The sequence below is a fragment of the Galleria mellonella genome, unplaced genomic scaffold (assembly GCF_026898425.1).
Source record: "Galleria mellonella isolate WM207_F2 unplaced genomic scaffold, CSIRO_AGI_GalMel_v1 utg65, whole genome shotgun sequence".
NCBI lineage: Eukaryota > Metazoa > Arthropoda > Insecta > Lepidoptera > Pyralidae > Galleria > Galleria mellonella.
Window position 1 is genome coordinate 8401494 of NW_026442138.1, and position 23475 is coordinate 8424968.

At 30.8% G+C, this 23475-nt stretch overlaps 2 protein-coding genes across 3 annotated transcripts in view; one reads left to right on the forward strand and one right to left on the reverse strand.

Annotated features, from left to right (window-relative positions):
• Positions 1 to 14641: 14641 nt before the first annotated feature.
• Positions 14642 to 20585, reverse strand: LOC113519603 (uncharacterized). Its single transcript, XM_026904722.3, has 3 exons — positions 20278 to 20585; positions 16570 to 16666; positions 14642 to 15020 (listed from the first exon to the last, which is right to left on the reverse strand). Exons 1-3 carry the CDS (start codon positions 20410 to 20412, stop codon positions 14662 to 14664), a joined length of 591 nt encoding a protein of 196 aa, XP_026760523.2. The 5' UTR covers positions 20413 to 20585; the 3' UTR covers positions 14642 to 14661.
• Positions 20586 to 22576: 1991 nt separating this feature from the next.
• LOC113519814 (probable Rho GTPase-activating protein CG5521) overlaps positions 22577 to 23475 on the forward strand; it is a 34426-nt gene continuing 33527 nt past the window's right edge. For both annotated transcript variants that reach the window (XM_052900403.1, XM_052900405.1), the window contains exons 1-2: positions 22577 to 22811; positions 23153 to 23263. In XM_052900403.1, coding sequence (XP_052756363.1) covers positions 22706 to 22811; positions 23153 to 23263 — 217 coding nt within the window. In that variant the 5' untranslated portion in view covers positions 22577 to 22705. The remainder of the gene's footprint in view (positions 22812 to 23152; positions 23264 to 23475) is intronic.

Genomic DNA, 23475 nt, shown 5'->3' on the forward strand with positions numbered 1-23475 from the left:
ACGCGAGTAGGCGGGTGCTCTCAGCGATATTCTGGGATTCCCAGGCCTCCATTCTGGATAGGCAAAGAAACTTGAGTCCATATACGGTCGTCTTAATACCACACATTAAAGTTTGAATTTAAAAGCCGAATTATTATTATTTATTACTCCTAGGCTAAAAATGGCTAGTCCCAGAGGGTCGTCCTTTTGACAATCAACATCCGAGAGTAAAGTATCATTCAAATACATAAGTTTAATAAATTTGCTATAACATTGAAAAAGGAAGTTTGAAACGTGGGTTTTTTTTTTGTTTTATTTGAGTTAACAGGGCGTCCCAACTGAGTTAGAAACATTTTTAAACATTCACCTTCAGCAAGATATTATTGATGGACTGGGTAATATGTAGGTGGTATGTGCGGAGAGAGTGCATGGCTGCTTCGCCCCGCCTCTGAAATCGAAACGAAGTTGATATGGTTCTAATTCCTTTTTCAAAATATGTGATACATCTTTGCAAAAAATTTTAGCAGCAAGAAGTCTATATGTAGTGCCTATTGCGTTAGTTAGTTATATTTCGTTTCTTAAATTTTTACCATTAATAATGCAACGTAGTTATTTTAATGTTTAATAGAGATTAAATAAAAGAAATATTCTCTCTTTATTTAATTTATAATTATTTTCATTAAAAAGTTTTTGTTATTGAATAATTAAGGTATGAAGTCAAATAATATTATTGTGTATAGGTACTAGTCCATTATCTTAAAAGAAAATATACTTAAAGTGTTTAAAATGTGGTAGGCATTAAAAAAGAATGAAAATAAATATGAGAATTTTGTCATCGAACAGAAACGAATGAGATCATTTTTAAAGTATAGTTAATGAGTACTTTTATATATATTTAACTTTTATATATATATATATATGTCTATATTATTTATTTATTATTTTGACTGAGTCAATATATAAATAATAAGTATACTGGTACGTATTATTTTATATCTTGACTTTTACTATCATATTATTTTAATTTAAAAATATTATTAATTTTGAGTGGCATTATATTGCTCAAATAACTAATTACAAGTATCTGAGTTAATTTAGATTGGAACTGTTAGAAGTAGGAACTTTAAAGACAAAAGTCGTTGAAAATTTTCTGGATACACTAATTTCCTGTTTAGGTTTTAGGCATTCATATAATTATATATTTTTTACAGAATTAAAGAGTGTTCAACCTGACTCTTATACAAAAGTATTTTTGGATAATATTCGATTTTATTTTATTTTATAATATAAGATAAGATTAATTAAACTTTGTAGTCGTGGAATTAATCCGGCCGAAGTTAATTTATTTTTAATAATTATTATTTACAACTCTTCAGTTATAGAGAGCTGATCTGAAAACTATGATTATTATGAACCTAATGAACTCCTCGTTATTACAGCAAATTCTTGCGTTTCAGTCAAATACTGTCTATAGTTGTTATCAATTATAGATAATATTTGTTTTTTTATATATAAGGCTATACTAAGCCAGGTATTATAAATTTGTTAAATAGTAGGTTATAGAATAAATTAAAATATGTAATTATATATATATATATATATATGGACACTACGTACTTGTCGTATTTTTTTTATGAATAATATATAATAAAAAGTAAGTATATCTTCGATTCTCGATTTTTGACAGATAAGCTAAGTCTTTTCAACTTTTTACGACTCATAAGAACAAACGTGGGACAGATAAAGGAAACAGTAGGCGTCATGTCATATAGGGAGATAAAGGATATGGCCTAGGATAGAGCTGGCTGGAGGAAGATGTATGAATTAGTTGCACCGACAAGAGGAAACTCTTAAATGAAAAGAGAGAAGAACAAACGTACCTGTATACTAGTCATCATAACAGAACTTGAACTTGACAAGAACTTTTTCCATTATAACGAACGTTACTCAGTCTGTGTTAGCAATTTTTTCAACCTTGAATTGTCAATTTTTCGTACGTAACTGCCATCGTGCGTGTTCTTAACACCATTATTCATAATGCCCGGCTACTATTTACAACGCCAGACCGTAACAATATGGAATCATGAAATGTCAAATGTTGGGTTAAGTCGCAAACAAAATTTACTCAATGCTAGCGTATCTCGGTCTCCAGCATTGATACTAATAAGTACCACCTGGGAAGTTTCGGAGACCAAGTAAGTTTGGTCGTCATACTGATGGTTATGTTATTATATTGATAGTGGCTAGGGGTAACGGTATGTTTTATTACGTGTTGTATGGTAGGGTGTCGTGACGTCATTCGGCGAGCCACCGCCATGCCGCTACCAGCCCCCACTACTGATTCTAATCGTCTTAACATAATTTACATTGTGAATTAAAGATGATTTTGCTCGTGATCCCATTATGATAAAACTTTGCAATGAATAATGAACCAGAGGGCAATATAACGCTATTAATATTATTCGAGACTAACTGTTTTCTACATACTCAGACACACGAACCCATATATAATAATGCCATAAGATTTTCCAATTAATACGCAATTTAATAGACAACTAATTTATAGATATAAGAAAATTGTGTTTTTTTTTTTTTTTTTTTATACTACTTAGAATGGCAAACAAGCTGACGGCCCACCTGATGGAAAGTAGTAACCGTCGCCTATAGACATGAGCAGTACCATGGACATAATAGAGTATACTGTTTCGCCCATGATACCCCCCATGCGTTGCCATTCCTGAGGACTCAGGTGTTATTCCTCTGTACCCAGTAAATTCACGCCATATCCCATCCTTCAAACCGAAACACAGTTATGCAAACACAACTGCTTCACGGTTGAAACACGAATGGGACAGAGGTACCCAAGCAATCGACTTTTGTACAAAGTCTCCCTCTGGTACTAAATCTTATGTTTCTTGTTCCAGCTCTCAAATTAACGTAAAACCTTTTAAAAAGTTTTAGTGTAGCGTTGATTAGTTATTTAGTTTCTCCATTTATCCTTTTCGCAAAAAGGACATTTTTACAATAAGAAGAAAGGTTAAAATTTGTATATTTATTCCACAAATAATAATAATAGCTTTATTTTCTTTACATTTATAAATTTATTTCCGAAACTATATTATCCCTTTTTCCAATATACAATTAAAGTAAACTTAGTAAAAATATACTCACTTTATAAAATATTATTTCTTTTTATATAATATACTTTTGAGTTAGTTAATAGGAAATAATTTATTATAAATGTTAGTACGTATAAGTCCGAAATAAAAAAAAATGGTTACAACTGCTTTTAGCGGCGAAAGACTCCTTTATCTATTTCTTTTCCTTGAGTTGCTGTGTTCTATGCTTTGCTTGCTACTTGAGCAAATTTTTACAAATATTAAACCTTGTTGTACTGTGTATTATTTTTATTTAAAGATTAAGCCTTATTTTTTCAATAGTACACATGGTGTATACTATTAAGAGCATAATGTATTCTGTGATTTTCAGTGTTATTTGTAGGCAATAGTACCTATTTAAATTAATAATGTTAATCCCAACGATCTTAGTTGAACCAACCTACTTACAGTTGTAAAAGTTACAATGTAGATTTCCCAACTTATCTAGATTGGCCAAGTTGACATTGTCGCCTTGGATAATTATCATTAACTATACCTACTTAATTGGGCACGATATAATTATAATTTACTCAGCTACAAAGTAACATAAACCACGAAACGCCACAACGTAATTTTACTAACTGTAATTTCAGCTACAAAAATATCAGTAACAAAAAGGTATGGATATTACTGAAATCTAACAATAATTACTAAAGATAGTTATGCAAAAAAACAATAATTTATTGTCTTTCCATAAAAGAAAGGTAAAGGTTTCCTTTATTTCAATTACACGAATTTACCAGAGGGAGACTTTGTACAACAGTCGTTTGTTTGGCCACCTCTGTCCCATTCGTGTTTCAACCGTGAAGCAGTTGTGTTTGCATGGGTGTGTTTCGGTTCGTAGGATGCGATATGGCAGTGAATTTACAAGGTATAGAGGAATAACACCTGAGTCCTCAGGAATGGCAACGCATGGGGGTATCATGGGCGCAACAGTTTACTTTGTTATGTCCATGGTACTGCTCATGTCTATAGGCAACGGTTACCACTTTCCATTAGGTGGGCTGTCAGCTTGTTTGCCATTCTAAGTTGTATAAAAAAAATACAACATAAAAAATAAAGCAAGACAACTTATAACTATGTAAGGGTGCAGGAGGAGGATGTAGGACGAAAAGAAAAGTCTATTGATTACTACTACTTCTCTTTTTCTTGCACTGATGGTATTTGTTATTTTTTGTTAATTACATTAAAAGTTTTAATAAATATAAATCATGAGTGATTAGATTTGTTATTTTTCGTTCATTACATTGAAAGTATTTTGTAATGAATATAATCATGAGTAATTAATAAAGCAATCAAATAATATCAGTATATCATGAGCATGTGGCTTCTAATACTAAGATTTCTGCACCATACCGTAATGAGGAAAATATAATGATAAGTATACAAATCACATCCGTTAAATATATTGTTGATAAAATTTGGTGACATAATTTATATACTTAAAAATCCTTTATCTAATAATATAGCCTATGATCTAAAACAGTTACTAATTGGTATACCTTTAAATAGTGGCGCCGGGCCCTAAAAACCTCGTAGGTGCTCATACTAATTTAATAACTAGGTACATCATTATTATTTCATCTGAAAGGTAGATACTGCTGGACAAACAAACAACAACAACAACAGATAAAGAGATGAGGAATATTTAAGTTATATTATAATAGCTAGCGTCATGAGTGCTCCACAACTATTATTTACCTCTTATGGGTGCTGGAGTCCCCCAGCACCCACGGAGTCGGCACCCCTGCTTTTAATGATTATCGAGTACAGCAAATTAAATACTACAAACTACAATTTTGGTGTTTTACAAACCAATAATCATCGCATAACCTTGCAACGTACTATTTCTGCGGTTAATTTTAAGACTGTATGTTACATATACCTATATATAGTATAAATAAATCTAGGGTTTGGACAATAATGTGCTTTTATATTATAATACAATTATTGAAAATTTGAAAATAAGTGCTACTTATATTCACATATGTTAGAGTTATTCCAATAGATTATTCATTAATTATAAAAATAAGATTTTGTGTAACTGAAAGAACATTATTACACCAATCAAATAAATTAATAAATAGAAAAGAAACTACATTGTATTCAAAATCAAATTTTTACTACTGTCATACATTGTGTATGGCTTAACTCTCGTTATATATATTACTTTCATGTATATGATGTACCATAACATTAAACACCTTTATAGAAAAACGATAGATACCTGTACGTAATAAACGTAGATCGAGAAAAACAATTGAAGAAACGTAGTAAGTTCTTACAGTCCCATATTTTTTAATGAAACTATGTAACATTATCGAAATAATTATTTTTATTACTTAGTTTATATGATTTTTGAAAACACATATTTACCTTTACAGCAAGTTCTCAACGATTTAGAATGACAAATTCTCTCTATTGTTATCCTACTTCATCCACATTAATAATTCGTCTCGTCTCTGCACACAGATATAAAATATTACAAATATGATTTTCGATTGAAATTCTGTATTAAAGATAAGGTATTTTAATATAATAACTACCGGTTTAACTTACGTATAATGTGATCGAAAAAGCTTGAATAATTTCGCGATCATTCGAGACCCTTAGACTTGAACGGCAGTGACGCGAACGCAAGCTTTTTTTTTCAACCAAATTACAAGTAAATTTAACAGGTACTTATTACATTAAAATATAATGAGTATTTACAAAACTTTTAACAATAAAATATAGGATAGTAGGGAAATTTCAATTTTTCAAATAGTGCAATACTCTTTAATTTCAGTTGCTATTTTAATCTTAGAGGATCTGGTATGGTCAAAAAATTCTCTAATTAGATCACGCATCAAGTTGGTTGGTCATGATTTCGGTAACCCAAATATATTCAGGAAATAAAATAAAAAAGAAAATGATAGATCAAGATCAGAAAAAAAAATCATTTCAGTTCATTCTACTCGATGAATATCAGTTATAAAGAGTAAAGAACTTTTTTAATGGATCATAGACGAAAAGCACCAGTGAGCTAAAAGCAAGACAGTTGACCCATATAACGATTTCACCATAAATTTACCACGATGTTTCCAGAGTGGACAGCGTAGAGGTAGAACTGACACGATATCCTATACTGTTGCTAGCAATGTGGCCGCTAGTCCATATTATTAACAATCCTGTCCCCCCGAGTAGAAGACCATGCTAACTTGTAAATTGTCACGTTTAACTTTACAGTATTGTTTATAACCTAATTTTCGAAGTAGGCTATGCCCACAACTAGGGCTCTTTTCACGTTACGCGCAATTTGACACGCAACCATATCGGCGCCAGTTTGCTACGTAGTCCACGTGGAGAACCCTCTCGTGTGCTACGTCGTTTCTACAGATCTGAAGTATAGTTGACCTACTAGCCTCGATTGCCATAAAAGGCCGGCATCGAGCCCTTATAAATTCAAATCACTGTTAAAACATTTAGCTGTACAGAATAAGGTGGGACAAGATCTTATATTGTTCTTGTTACAAATTATGAGTGCTCACGGATGATGCGTCAGCACTCAAAATACAGAGAATTATATAAGAATCATTTATAGGGTATTACGATTATTAAAGCAAAGGTGTTTAGGTAAATACAATAATACTCAATAGTATTTAATTCTTGCAAGATCTCTTTAAGTAAGGTTTATTTGAGTGAAAACGTCGCCTGTAGTACATATATAAATGTCGTTTGTGGACTCAAATGACCATGATGGTATAATATTATACTACTGTACATTCCCTTTTATCCCTTATATGCTGTTCATCGTCTTCGTGCTACCTTCGCTCTACTTGCCCTATAAAAGAGAACATACGATGGCCTAAACCCATAGAGGTGCGCTTATTCCATAGACATATTCTTCTTTCTTTAAATTATACATTCTAGAGCCTTTAATATTCGTCTTCCATGCCTTTATTGATATTTACGTATACTATAACCATAAGAATAAATTTATTCTTATGCTATGTTTCATGAAACATTATACAAGTATGCACTAAAAACCAACAAAGCTCAACAACGACTATGTGTATATTTACATTTAGGTCACTAAGTTTTCAGTTATTTGGAGAAGTGAATAGGTATGTACACCGTCGGGAAAATTTTTTTCCTAAATTTGAGAAATACAACGAAAAGTTTATCGTCATATAAAGAATTGTCAAGCGTCAATCTAGTTATCTGCTCTAGACTCTAGTAGACTCGGGGTATCGTAATTTAAAAGCTTTCCAAATTAGTAGGCAATACTGTTTCAAATACAAGAAAAAAGACAATATTAGGGCCGATTCTGAGGCGCTATTTATCTAAATCTAATATTTAAATTTAATAATTTCGCAAAATTATCTACTGTTTTATGGATCATGATAAACTAGAAATATAATAATTTTGATTTAATATATTAGAAAATTAATTCATATTATTACTTTAATTTAAGATTTCGCTGTGATATCAATATGGAATTTTAATTTTAAAGTTAGGTTTAGTTTAGAGAAATGGCTGTTTTGGAATCAAGACCTATGGTTATTACTTACATTATATAATTTTCTTTCCGGAATAGGCAAAAATAATCAATAAACAATATTCCTATTTTCAGAACCATAATTTGTCTGAACCCTTTACGCACGCGGCACGCTTCCCAACTTGATCTCTTCAGTAAAAGCAAGGTCGACGTTTAGAAATAATATTATAACATCCTGTACTAGATGATATTTTCTGTTAACTACTTGCATTTATAATGTAGGTGTAAAGAATCCTTTTCAACTTCAAAAAGAAGCCGATTCCCAATTCAGTTGTATTTTTTTATGTTTTTTACCTCATAAATTCATCAATTGTAAACCGAATTGGTAAATTATTTTTTATCTGAAAGGATATACTTACAGATTGTATCCATAGAAATTTTACAAAATCGGTTCAGTAGTTTAGTGTAAAAAAAATTACTCGGTTTTGCTACACTTAAGGGATATTTTTTTGTTGGTTTTCCTAATGGTAGGTGACCATTAGGAAAACCGACAAAAAATATCCTTTAAACATTAATTTTAAACATAAAAAGTTAAACCCTTGTTAAATGAAACTAATATAGTTCAATAATTTGAGCTAAAAAAAATGCAATTTTTTACCTATTTACATTTAAGGAGTATACAATTAATTAATCCAGCGTAAAACATCTAGGTACATTTACTAATATTGCAAAGTAAATAGAAATAAAATTTAATTTTGAACACTCGGTGAAAGTATAGATTTTTAATTATCTATATAACATGTAGGTCGTGTAGTAACCTACTTCTACTCACGACATTTACTTTACACCATCAGCAAACTGCCAAGATTTTGACGCGTCAAGTAATCCCAACCTGCAGCATTAAGTACAGGCAGTAAGTCGTTAATCAAGCATGGTCATGTGAGCTTTACACGCCATTTTATAAAGGCTAACTTTGCGATTGCTTTCCTGTAATAAATTTGTATCAAAGGCCACATTCTCTCATTTTATTTATTCGTTTCATTTTGGCTTTTAATTCGATTGTTTCTATAAATGTTTTATTGGAAAAATTATCAAAAGAAAATAAGTCTGCGTAATCATGTCTGCCAATAATTCAGTAAATCTCTCTACACAATACAATAAAAATTGTTTTGTTGATGAGAATTAAACTGGAAATATTTTCCTCGAATTTTTGCAAGTACCATTAGGTACCGAGCGCTGTATTTTATCTACTTTAAGGTCTCTCTATTCCTATCATAATTTAAATTTCCTATCATAATAAGTAGTTAGTAACCAACTACTTTTACTTTACAACATGTAAACAGTCAATCAAAAGTAAAATTTCATCTCGTTATGGTTTTACGAGTATTACCTATATACCGATAGAGAAAATCTTGCAAGATCACGTTAAAAATAAAAAAGGGATAAAAATATTTATTCATTATCTCAGAATTTATTGAGTTAAATTACAAATGGCTTTTTACCATATGGTAATATTACAGTATAACATTTTTTCGTTTAGTGAAGCTATGCCTAAATTGAAGTTATGTTTTTGAAGAATAAAATCACAACCGGTAACTTAGATTAATGTTTCAAAATGTATATACAAAATAGTAACTATATTTATTTCTAGAAAATTAGATTTCGGTCAGTAGACGTATAAAATCGGCGAAGGTCGTCGGGTTCTCCATTAAAACTGCTCAAAATCAGTACATAGGTATTGGCGGTGACCAGCGGCTACACTATGTGGGTCAGCGATCAATCGAGATAGGGCTAAGCTCGCTTACGACTGCGATTTTATGGAAATTTAAACTGCTAAGAACATGAAGTTCTTATTAAGTACTTAATTAAAAAAAACTACAAAAAAGAACGAACAACAACAAACTCTCAACTACTTTCCGAAATATCCCCATTGTGAAAGTTTGTATAATATGTTACAATACAAGTTTATGAAAAGTTGACCAAGTTTTTTCTGAAATTACTACAGAAATACTATATAATAAAATTACTAACAAATTGAATTTCAATCAATTAATCGATATATTATGTGTATTACTATTGGACATAAGCAGAATGTCTTATGATCGAGTCAATTATTGACTTGTTGGCGTTTTCATTAAGTTCTGTTGAAACAGACAATACCATAACATTGGTTCTGAAGACAATAATTTAAACATAGAAAAAACAAAATATATTGCTTTTACTAAAATAAACGGACTTTAACCAAAACATTTGCGATGAAGGGTTCATTATTGCTGGGATATTTATTCTTATGCTGCTATTGGACTCGTAGCAGATATTAAGTACCTTGGCGTCCATATGGAGTCAACGCTATCTTGGAAAAAAACCTACAGAAGTCTTAACTTTTAGGATTCAAATATTGATATGTATATTTAAAAGACTTAGATCTGCTATTGATCTTAAATTACTCAAAATTACTGACATTGCCTTATGCCAATCTTCAATAACTTATTGCATAAAGACTTGGGTGATACGTTTAAGAACTATATTTTGCGAGTGGAAAGAACTCAAACAGCTACACTTAAAGTAATGCTGTATAAGCCCTATAGGTATCTGACTACAAAAATATATTTGGATGCTGAGATGATGTTCTCACTGTGTGACGACTGTTCATTCTTAAAATTTTACTGTGTTGTCATATGCAAAATATAATGCAAATATCCCTATGATTCTAAAATATTTGCTAATTGTCAAAGAACAAATATAGTGTTTAACTGTAACACCATCTCCTTTTGTTAAATGACATTGTTATTATTTTTAGGCTCTTTTCTATATAATAAATTATCCTGATAAAATATATTGCTAGCAATGTAACTGATAGTCCACATTCCTAACAATCTTTTCCCCCCAGACGTTATGTTTGTACTTGGAATTTTTGTAATTTTGTACCTTTTTCATTAATTTTTTTAGACTAAAAGTCTAATTAATAATTACTTGATAATAACAATTCTATTAAATAATTACTTTTTATATTATGATTTATTTAACTGTTCTTTGTATAGCCAGGGGCCGTGTGTGGAGGCTAGAATACTATAACACAAGGTATCCTAGTACGAATTCTGTCCACTTCCAATGGAAATTTATGTATATTCTATTTTTTAAAATGTATTAATGAAGTCTTTTTGTTTGGTGTAAATCTATCATATGGATAGAAATAAAGATTATTATTATTATATACTAAAATGACTCCGTGGTAATATTGTGGATTGCTATTTCTTTGCAACATTCTTATAACATAAATGTTATTATTAATTTAATTATCATATATATATACATACAAAAACACTTATAAATTTTTTGAAACTTAAACTCTTGGGTTCATGTGGCACTTTACAATTCATTCTCATATAATGAATACTGACATTAACATTCTGCTGTATAGCGAGGTTGGATAGAAATATGCTCTGGGTTTAAATTTTATATTTTTGACAATAATGTTGATTCGATTTATAATGCTCGTTCGCTCGCCATAGTAGTTTTTTTGATGATAAATGATACCTATTAATGATATATAGATAAATTTTAGTGGTGTCTTTTGTTGTATATATAATAAAGTGGTCGTACATGGCCATAGAAATACTGCTCAATTAATTAGAAAAATAAATACGTTTTTTTTTAATTAATTGAGTATTTTCTAAGTAATTTGTATCACCAAATGTGTTGATATGTGATGTATTTTTAAAAATGTAATCTATCTATATAAAAAGCAATCGCTATTTGTTTGTCTCATTAAAATTCAAAAACGGCTGGACCGATTTAAATATTTTTTGTTTTATACTTGTTACACAGAGGATGGTTCAAAATAAAAAAAACTCGGAATACCCAAAAAAGTGTTTCGGTTTGAAGGGTGGGTTATGGCGTGAATTTACAGGGTACAGAGGAATAACACCTGAGTTCTCAGGAATGGTTAGTTTAACAATTTAGTTATAAAACTAAAAACTTGTGTTAAAGATCTTGGCCTTTACATAGACTCATCACTCAGCTGGTCACATTAAGTTGCGGAGGTGAGTCGCTCAGTTATTGCTACGCTACGCTCCTTATACCGCTTTAAAAACTTTTTGCTTATCGCTACAAAAATTAATCTTGTTCACGCACTAATTATTCCGATTATTGATTATGCTGATGTGTGTTATCCAGATCTTAATGAAGATTTTCTCGATAAGCTCCGTCTCCTCAACCAAGCCATATGCTTTATCTTCAACCTCCGGAAGTTCGATCACATTTCTTTATATCGGTCTCAGCTCAAGTGGCTTTCCATTCGTCAACGCAGAAACGTTAGAACTCTTTGTATCCTCTACACTCTTCTTCGAAACCCCCAGTCTCCTAACTACTTAAGGAGTAAATTCCATTATCTTTTTGAAACTTACGAACGTAACCTTCGTTCCGATAATACTCTCCAATTATCTTTCCCCTCTCACCGTACTAGTTACGCTTCAAACTCTTTTCTCCTACATTCTTCACGACTCTGGAACGCGCTTCCTGATGCCATTAAGAGACTACCGACTAAACCGTCTTTCAAAAAAAGCGTTCACGCTCACTTTTTATCTTTATCCGAGCAGTAAGTGCTTTATATTATTCCCAAATTCGTGTATAATATAGTATATATCATATATGTGTAAGTATATTTGTTATTCATATATATTTATTCGTTTATATATGTAATTTTAGTATGTATGTATATCAATAATTAGTAGTACCGCATTCGAGTATTCTGACACTTCCCTATGGTTGACTGGGAGAGAATGTTTTTAGCATTAAGTCCGCCATGTACACATATTTGTACTAATGAATAAATAAATAAATGGCAACGCATGGGGTTATAATGGACGAAACAGTATACTCTGTTATTTCCATGGTACTGCTCATGTCTATAGGCGACGATTACTACTTTCAATTAGATAGGCCGTAAGCTTATTTGTCATTGTAAGCTTAGTTGTATAAAAAAAAGTTATGCTAAAAATTCGAAAAAATAACTAATTTTGTATAGAAATCGCTACTCCGGATTACTTTTAATAGATAATATTGTAATTATACGAAGTTCACGAAGTCATCTTTTATTTGATATTTTCTTAACACTAGTGATCCGTGATTTTCTTTAATACGGGTTTGCTATTTTATCCAACATTTTTTGTATACACAGGTAGCAACAATGATATAAGGTCAATGCTACATTATCATCATCATCTCACTACTGGTACACTGGTGTGAGGAGCTGGTGTCTAAAATAAGTTAAAACCTGTACCCAGTACACAGCATCAAGTCTCAACTGATATGTACTAAATATGTACATTAGGTACCTAATTTATTTACATTGATTATGTTATTTTATTTTAAAGTAAAAAAGCTAATATTAATATCAATCTAATGGTAAATTCACAAATTTTAATTCATATTATAAACAATTCTGAAGAACACATGTGTATCTAATAAAATTTTATCAACGTTTAAAGATGTATTAATAAATGAAAATATAAGTTGCAATAATTTTATGAGCAAACTTACCACACATAGTTACTTGTTTAACAAACACACACTTTACATCGATTAGATATACCGTTACAAACTTTAATAAATTTATTAATCGACCTTAACCTTCCAAACTCTACGACTCTTCTAGATCGAATAATAAAAAATCCACAAACTCCAACACAACTATACACAATAATGATTATTATCTAATCCAGATATCGATATTTGAAAGCGTGTGGACAATCAACTCGGTGTCCGATAGAATTGATGGTAAATAAACGTTAATGACACGTTAAAACTGTGACTTATAGTCGGCTAGTTGCCATGGTTACAGTACAGGACGCTATAGCAGTTTCCATGGTGGCGCCTAGAAGTCAGAAGCGCTCGTGTGCCACGCTGTGCAAGGTTACACAACCTTTAACAACTTTAAGACCATCACTCATCAATATTACTAAATGTTCGTTCAAAATATCAAAAACGAACAAGCGAATAATGCCCATTCATTTGCAGAGTGGTATCTTATTTTGGATTACTTTGATTTATTTTAACAAAAACAAAATTCCGCGTTATCATTTACAAATAGGTTTTAATGTGCATTGAAATCATGTTGTACTTTTAATTCAGCCCTTTTTCAGCCTATTTGATCAACAATATGTCCAACTAGGACGGTCCCTACCGACATCTCCATTCATTCATACTCGATAAATTTCTGCCGTAATTTTTCTTTCATTCATTATCTCCAAATGGCCAAAACAACGCAAAATTCATTTTTAGATCTCTGTCATTGCATCGTCTTTCCGTCCACACTTTTTTTAATCACACTACTTTGCGCTCTATCTTTTAATGTAATTAAGAGCAGTGCATCTCTAACACTGTTGTTTCTGCCTACCCCAATGGGAGACAGGCGTGAGGGATGTAATGTGTCAGGCCATTTTCAAATTTGAGTTCCGTTTTAGTTCGTGTATCTAGTCGATATTAATGATCAAAGTTTGTAGCATATAGCTCAATTATCGATATTAATAATATACAGTATTTAGTATACAGAAATAATGTATTACTTAGATTTCTGATCAGTAATACAATGTATTTGTATTTATGACTAGCTTTATGCTCGCTACTTCGAACGCGTGAATATCAGAATAGGAAAGCCGATAAAAATGACTACTTCTAGATGGTGTATCAAGATGAAACATATGCTCTCAAATTGGATGCGGTTCTCATACAACTATTAGAACCGCATCCAATTTGGTGGAGTAGTTTTTAAGTGACGCCAGAATAAACAGTCAGAAATTATTTATTTTGTCATTTTTGCTCTTATTAAGACCTTCATATTATTTTTTCATAAATATCTCCCATGTACAGACATCATCTAGTTACAATTTTATTGTATGTAAGATTAGAAATCTAAGTAGTAAACATAATAACTAGTTATTATTGAAAATATGAAAGCAAACACGCATATGATACTCTATCTAACAGATTATCAGCTAACAAAGAATCGAAATAAAATAACTGATTACAGAATGTCCAGATTTATTAGGCGGTACACTTTCTGTTTACACTTCTTTTGCAACCGGGTAAACATTTAGCTATAGAAGACACGGGCACAACATTGCCAAATCTAAGCTCTATGTTTAATTTCTCACAATTGACGACTAATGTGGTAGCATTCACCCCTAGAGCTGCCGGCACAGGGAACATATTATCACAGGGCCTCGTGGTCCCTAGAAGCTCGCATCTTCCATTCCACTCTACGTAACGGTCGACTCTGCAGGGATTTGGCCGACAAACTGGTATCACGGAATTCTCAGGTAATATCAGGTACTGTTCTGTCGGACATGGTCCTCTCTGAAAAGCTGGCCAGCACCTGTCCGATGTGGGATGATAGATGTATCCTGAGAACATAATACATTTAACCATTATTTGATTGTATATTAATTGATAGATTTTTTTATATAACACTAAGTACGTATCTCTCTGTTTTTATTAATCAAGGGTTTCTTTGCAACCTATGAATAAATTTATTAAATACATAGAATTATGCAAAATATACCATAAATAGTAGTCAGACCAATCAATTTTATAAAAAAAATGAACTAGGTATTTAAAGAAATTAACGATGAATGATGATAGGTGAGGATAAAAGCAAGTCAATTAGCCTATCGCGACGAATTCAATAATTATTAACCACGTGAGTTTGCAGGGGCAACCACGTGGATGTCGATCTGGTAGGACATATTGCTAGCAAGGGGACAATTAGACCTCATTATTTAAAAGTTCTTCCCCCCAAACGACGCAGTTACCACTTTCTATCAGATGGGATGGATATCTATTCATCAATTTGATAACAAATCCAAATTGTATAAGACATTCTACAATCAAAATAACAATGAATGATAGGTACCTAATAATAAAAAATAACCGTAGGTAATTGGGGGGAAAGGGATTGTTAGTACTGGAGACTGAGAATCCCATTGCTAGCATCGACCCAATCAAGTCGACCTCCTCGCGGTTCCCCCTGGAAACTATCATGGTTAATTCCTGATGAATTCATCATGATGGGCTAACTGGCCTGTTTTCATTCTCATCTATCACCCTTCACTGGTGCTCCGCCAGCGTATCCCGTTTGCGCAGGCGGAGTTACTATACTATTTTCACCCATTAAAAAAACCGTAGGTAATTTTAAACTTCCTCTTTTGATGAATACATTTTCTTCGGATAGATATATTACTTATTAAAATTCTTTCGAAAATAATAATAATAGTTTATGAAGCAAGCATTGTTACCTTTGCAAAAGAGGTTCATATGGAGTGACATAACATGTATAGGTGAAAATGTTAGGTAATGTTTACCGGTCCCTGCTTAGCGTTATGCTGCAGCCGAGAAACTACAGCGCTAATTTCCAGTGGGAGCACTTCGGGTACTTAATTTGATTTAAGGTTAAAGAAAGATTTAGTTAAGATTACATTAAAGTAGAACAAGTAATAATAAATATAAAGGACAAGGTAAAATATTGGCCTAAGAAAACTACGCGACTTCTATACGTAGAGAGCATTACTACTCGTATTTATTCCTGCATATATTTAAAAAAAAAGTATAACGAACTCTAATGTTCATTTGCATTATATAGAGATTTCTAAATCGAGTTGTTTAGTTGTTGTGTACCTATTTCTATTATTCATTACTAATAATATAAGTGTGAAAGTGAGTTTATTTGTTTGTTACATTCTTTTTTGGCACCGTTCATTTCTTGGCACCTTTACAGTTAAATCCTACATAATGAAACTTAGTATATGAGCATACAAATACTAATTTAGGAAGAAATGGCATAGGCAACTTTTCCACCAATAACTTAATACACGTATACCCCGATTACGAGCAGAAAGTCATGATACAAATTAGTCAACCAATATTACAATGTATCTGAATATAAAAAATAGCTACCTGGTCTACAATCACATATCCAATCATCTTTTTGGTCTCCTGGGTAGTACAACTCGTTGTCTGGACATACAGTCGGCAGGAATACCGGTTGCCGATTCTGAAATACATTATCATTTAAAACTTTAGAACGTCTAGGTAAGGCAAAACCGCAGAATAAATCTTCGAGACATCTTAAAAAATACTTGATTGTTAGTACTGTACTCCTGCGCTACCGGTATACGCTGCGGGGCACCAGTGAGTGATGATGATAGGTGTAAATTAAAAGACATGTCAGTTAGCCCGTCGTGATGAATACACCATTAATTTAGCACGATGGTTTTCAGGAGGGAATACAAATATCCATATTTATAAGTATGGTTGGTAGTTTTGTAAGTGTATGTATTGACGAAAAGTATGGTAATATTTCTCTGTTTTCTAGTACCTATAATACGAGCTGTGCTTACACTAAATAGTACGGTATCTAAATTTAATTATTTATTATTTAATTAACACTTATTTCTGTGGATTATTCTAAGAATTTATTGTTGTTTTCAGGGTTTCATGCCAAAAGTACAAAAGAACCCTAATGGTGAAATTTTCCGTCCATTCGTTTGTCACAGCGTAATATCTTCAGCAACTACAAATTCTGTCAATTTAAAATTTGGAATAGTTTAACATATCATTGACCCGCATATTTTGCAATTCAAATAATAAAAAAATATTTTATTTTATTTTTTTCATTTATTTCAAAATTTCTAAATTGAACTACTTTTTCAAGTAGATACTATCATATGAAAGGGCTTCATTTGTTCATTTTAAAACAGATTTTTATTTATTTTTATGGTGCGTTGTTTTTTAATTTTAATAAACAATGTGACAAAAAGTCCTTCCCTCCCTACTGAAACGAAAAATCTGAAATATTTATAAGTTACTAGCAATCCGCCACAGCTTTGCATGGGTTTTTTACAGAAAATATATAATAGCCTATGTTACTCCGAGGAGATGTAGCTTTCGGTAAAATTGGTTAAGTAGTTTTTGAGTTAAATCGTAACAAACAAAAAATCAATCATCTTTTCTCTTTATACATAACATTAATTTACATTGAGACACTACCTAAACTTTCAGACCCCCTGGCTTAGACGCAAGACGCAGGGTACGATAAAAAAATAACAATGTTTCTAATAACCACTATTTTAAATAAAAAATATTAAAAAACCTTCAACAACAAGTTTAGTTATGCAATCCAGTTTTTAACTACAATTATGACCCAAAACAAGTACTTACGAAGGGCAGTATCACTAATAAAATCTATTATGTGATTATGTCATATAAAAATGCAATAAAGGTACTGTCTAAAACTGTAAGCGAACTCACGGATAATCAATTGACTGCACATTTTATCGTATAGCTATAAGCATACTCATTTAACAATATACAGAGATGAACTAGAAAATTGCTCTTAGAAAAATTGCTGTTATTATTGTGATGTTCAAGCAATCACGATAATAATTATGACTGGGAACTACGATGTACTTCTATACTAAGCGTGCGACACGATGACTGTACATCATTAACGAGGCTGTTATTAGCTATTATCACTTATCAATTGTTTACCACTATGTTCAGTAGCACTTGACCATGTAAGGTCAATATTGAGATAAAAGAATGTTTAATAATCATAGTAGCAATAGTAAAAATGTGCATTCTCTGAAATTCATGTTATTCTCTAACGAGTAAGGAATGTAGAGTCATTTCAACTGTTTGCATCCAATTAGTGGAGTTGGCAAGTTTAAAGAAGAAAATAAAAATGTTTTAACACTAGTTTTGAATAAAAAATAATATCATATTGATGAAATCTTTAAAAATTAACGATGATTGGTTTTGTTAATTTTACTATTAAATCACGAGAAATAATAATATATATAATCACTACAAATTAGCTTTGTATAATCCTAACTACTAAAAGGAACTTTGAATCGTAACATTATTAGATATGGTATAATTATAGTCTCAAAAATTTTAATTAATCACAAAAGTTATGTTCAGAAAACTTGCCGTTGACCTCTAAATAAGTTCCCATGTAACAAGGTGACGTTTGCAACTCAAATAAGACGCCAGTTTTAAATCATTTTAAGGTCAGTAAGTGAAAATCGACGTCCATATGACGAATAATTACTACTTGGGTTAATTCTACAAATTGCATGCATTTCTGGTGCTACCATCTTATACACTTAACACAGACAATGTTTCTCATCGTCGTTTCATATATATGCAAATAGTAGGTCGCCACATTCAGCAGACTTTGTTCGATCTACGGCTGCAAAATTTTCTATCTGAGATTCCACATCCATCATGCCCGGTGTAATTTTAACAGGATGTGTTTAACAGTATGTTTTTCTGTTTCAATCTTAGAAGGTGCTAAACTTCGATTGCTGATACTTATTTTTGATATATAAGACGTTGAGACTTTGGTTGTTTTAGTGCAATATGTATTTCAGCTGTAATTGTTTGAATCTTTAGAGTCGTATCAGAATTGTTACTTTCAACAACATTTTTGTTTTCGTCTTCTTCATGTAACGAGGAAATGGTGATTACTTTAGTTGTATCCAATTCATAATCAAGGACTAAAAAGAGTATTAGGTATGTCGTTCTATTGTAATTTTCGTGTGTTTCGTAGGTGTGTGTGATGATGTGTGTGTGTGTGATGCGACTCTTAAATTTAATTTCAGTCAAAATTTCAGTAAAGACCATTTTTACATAAAGAGACTTTTTCAAACTGTTAACTGCTTTCATAATACTTCGAATGTATTTTTTTTTTCTTTTAATATCGGCTTCAGGCGTTTTAAAACCATATTAAATAAATAAATTATAAGTAGTTACTATGTACGTATAGCTATATGCTATACGTACATACGTTTTAGGCTATCAAACAATGGTCAAACTTTTTCTTTGGCTGTAAATATTTAAGTATTTAATGTAATAATATATGGAAATAAACTTAACATAAACTTTATGATCAAAGTTTAGTTACATTTTAGGCATTATTATTTACAAGTTAAATCATAAAAAACATCGTAAAACTTTAAAAACTGTACCTATTCAAATACAGAAAACGGCCATGAGATAAAAACAGCCTAGGTTCTCTGTATAACTAGCTTTACTAGATAATATCTGTGATGATACTGAAGAGTAGTGAATTTATTTAATTCGTGATATTATGACAATTTTAAGAACGTTAATATCATTTTTAACTTTAAAGATAGAACAGGTTTCATAAATAAATACTAATAAAAGTATGTCAATAAAGTAATATAGTAGATGACATTAAAACAATATATAAGAATATTTTGGTACCTGGGTAAAAACCACAGTTTGTATCTTGTATCTTTCCCGATATTTTGTTTCAACAAAACATAATGAAAAAATAAAACAACGAATAATTTCAACTAATTATAAGACAGTCTGCTGATGTCCAATAATAGTATTGATAAAAATCCATTAATAGATTTAATGTTTCCATTTGTTATAAATTTGATTTAATTATAAAATTTAGTTACCTAAAGTTAAATTTAGTTACAGACTATAAATAGATACTACAAAACTACCCACAAAATACTAGGTACACCTACAAGAGTACGACAAAACTCAACGAGCGTACAGGTAGGTACTCGTAACTACTGCACATAATAGCGAACTAAAATAAATAATTATGGTGATTATAGTAGATACCTCTTTGTTTTTTGAGTGCTCAACTTCCTCAACTTCGGGGAATCCAAACAAGTCTGTATTCGTATAATTTTGTGCGTTCAGTGTGACAAATAACAAACACGCGATCGTAAAACTGTTTAATTTAAAAACACACATTTCTTAAATTTAAAAGAGTCTGTAACGCCTAACATATAAATCACCTTGACACTAAGAACTTCGAATCAGTAGTAGTTGACTAGAAAAAAAATAATTAAACACACACCTCGATTGTGTGGTACACGAGCGAGTAAACGCTCAGTTCGGATCGGACTAGAGATGTTTAATGTGAATGATCATGTTTATAATTATGACCGCACGACGTCATCTTTACAAATTGAAACAAGTTTTCGATAAAACAAATCTGTGCGAGTCTCGCGACCGTATAAACATTAAGGGTTCATTACGTAATGAAAGAAAATCAATTGTTTGAGAGATCAAATGGCGAAGTAATTAGATTGATACAATTTATTAACTGTAAAATTTAATCATACTTTAGAAATACATTTTTTCTTTTAAGTATTATTGAGTGTAACATAATATAGTATTAAGGAATTACCTTAATTTAATAATAAGGAATGCCATTACTATCATCATCATCATCATCACCAGCTCAGCCATTTTCGATCCACTGCTGAACATAGGCCTCCCCATATATAGATAATATAATTAAAAAAAAGAATTACAGTTCGTGTGATAAAAATCACCAACTACTTACCATTAAACGCAACTAATCATAAAATTAATACAATTTTATATTTTTCGACAAGCACGAAACTTTTTTAAAAAATTGCATCCTCTATAATTTATTTTTGCGGTAAGAGGTTCTTCGTTCGCAGCTACGCCACTGGTCCGGGGACACTGGGACCCAAGAGAAGTGCCAAAAGCGATGTTCCAGTAAAGTCGCAATAAATTTAACGTGTACTTTTAACTTTCCTTTTATACCATTGAGGTGGCAAACAAGCATACGGCCCACCTAATGGTAAGCGGTTACCGTAGCCTATAAACGCCTGCAATACACGCGCGTTATCGAACCTGAAAAAACCTCTTTACCCCTTTTTAAACTGAACATCGGTACTAACGGGGATTGTACTACAAAGATAAATTGTCTTTATCAACTCACTCAACAACCCTTGTTTAAAAGTATCGATGTCAGGTAAGGTAAAGCTGGCCTTAACATAATTTACTATTTTATTTCAGTTTTACAGTAAAATTATTAAATTACTATTTATATGTACTAACTTTTACCTACAACAATGTCTATTTTTTATTACACGATTAAATTATTAACGAATTTTATTTCTTTTTTTAAATGTTTGTCATAATTAAGTATAAAGAAATATTTATCAACTTTTATAATCTGTTAATACCTAAAAAGAAATTTAAACTGTAGCTGTTTTCACATTTTTTAAAGTAACAGCATAAAACTTAAATTTAAATTCAGATAATATCAATTATTATTTTAATCTTCGGAAACAATGGGGTCGATTCTGAGGTGCAATTTATCTTTTAAACTTATCTCTTTACTTAATATTTTAATTTAATAGTTTCGCGAAATTACTGTTTATTGGATTATCTCAAATCAGATTTATAATAATTTTTACTTAAATTTATTGGAAAATTTGTTCATATTTATCCTTACAATAAAGATTTTTCTGTGATATCAAATTCAAAATAAGGTTTAGAGAAATGGCCCTTCAGAATCAACCTTACTGTAAAGGTTTCATATGTACCTATAGATATAATTTATATGTAGAACAGTATCAAATACTATTCTTAATCTATGGGCACAGATAAAAATTAATAATATACAGGTTTTATCTAATTATTTACTGAATTAGGTGTTATTTTACAAATTAAAAGAAATAATTCTTAAATAATTTAACAACGGCAACTTTACGTACTATGTATCATAAAAGCATGAAAATAAAAGTCTTCATTAATATTATTTTTACAGTAGAAAATAGTTGCGGTACTAACTTTAATCTATGCTACGCATAAAGGCAAACTGCGCGACAGAGATATCACGTTCATACGATGTCTCTCTCGAAACCACGGTCAGTACCACAAACTAAGTAGTGATTTCTATACACTTCACTAATTTGTTAATTAAATAAAAAATCAGCTCTTATCTATTTTGAAAATAAGGCCTAATGTTTTTGTTAAATATTTGCAATATTATACAAATACACTAATTCAATTATAATAAATCAATATCTAAATATAAAATAATTCACTTTGTTTCCTTTGCTCTTAAAAAAGAACAGTATCTGTTTACGTCAACTTGAAATTTTTAAGTAGACGAAATGTCAAAATGGGAGTGAAAACTGAAGAAAACAATGTAAAATTATTATAAAACTCCCTTCAATAATGTAATAAATCTACGTTATGACTTTATAATATTATTGCCGACATGTTTACCAAAAAATCTCACCAAGATGTTAAAAAGTCAACAGTTAAAATACAAGATTCCAAGAAGGATTCTGCGACTCGTCTAAAGCATTTAAAAATTGTTCTAGGTAAGCTTTTATTTACATCTATATAATATTAAAAGCCTTACGAAGGTTTACTCTCACTCTCTAAATGATATTATAAATTTCTGTAACAGAAATCACCGAAATGTGTAACATGTTAATATGTAGAAAATAACTGTATTATTGGCTGTACTTACTCGGAATCGCTATTGTTTATGTTCTATTATTAACTGTTTATTTTTTTATATTTTTGAGTATGTTGTAAATATTGTATATGTATTAATGAAAAAACTTTCGTTATACCTATGCATTAAACTTATACATATTTTCTAAACTTAAGTTCTTTATATTAAATACTTATTTGCTTTGATTATATTAACTTTCAGAACATTTTGATGCTGAAGAGGCAAAGACGTACTTCGAAAATAACTTTAGTCATGTGTACTTTATTTTGTATGACAACTTTATACAAGCAGAAAATAACCTGCGGCAAAGAGGTATGTAATCTTTCATACTCTTTAATTCAACACTATTAATAATAATAATTTGTCATCAATGTCATGTATAAATTATAATTTTAATTACCTAATTTACTTTTAAATCTCAATTGTGGTTTATTATTATTACTTATTTGTTACTGATTTAATATTAAATTTAAAAAATATTTGTCTTGATCACTATTAGAAATAATTATTCTTGAATAGTGTTC

Bases quoted from the DNA above. Each gene is read 5' to 3' on its own strand.
- LOC113519603 (XM_026904722.3), bottom strand. From the start codon at position 20,412: ATGTGTGTTTTTAAATTAAACAGTTTTACGATCGCGTGTTTGTTATTT. The intron at 16,667-20,277 runs GTATCTACTATA...AATGTATTTCAG, and splicing joins AGCACTCAAAAAACAAAGAG to AATCGGCAACCGGTATTCCT. The intron at 15,021-16,569 runs GTAGCTATTTTT...TTATGTTCTCAG, and splicing joins GATATGTGATTGTAGACCAG to GATACATCTATCATCCCACA.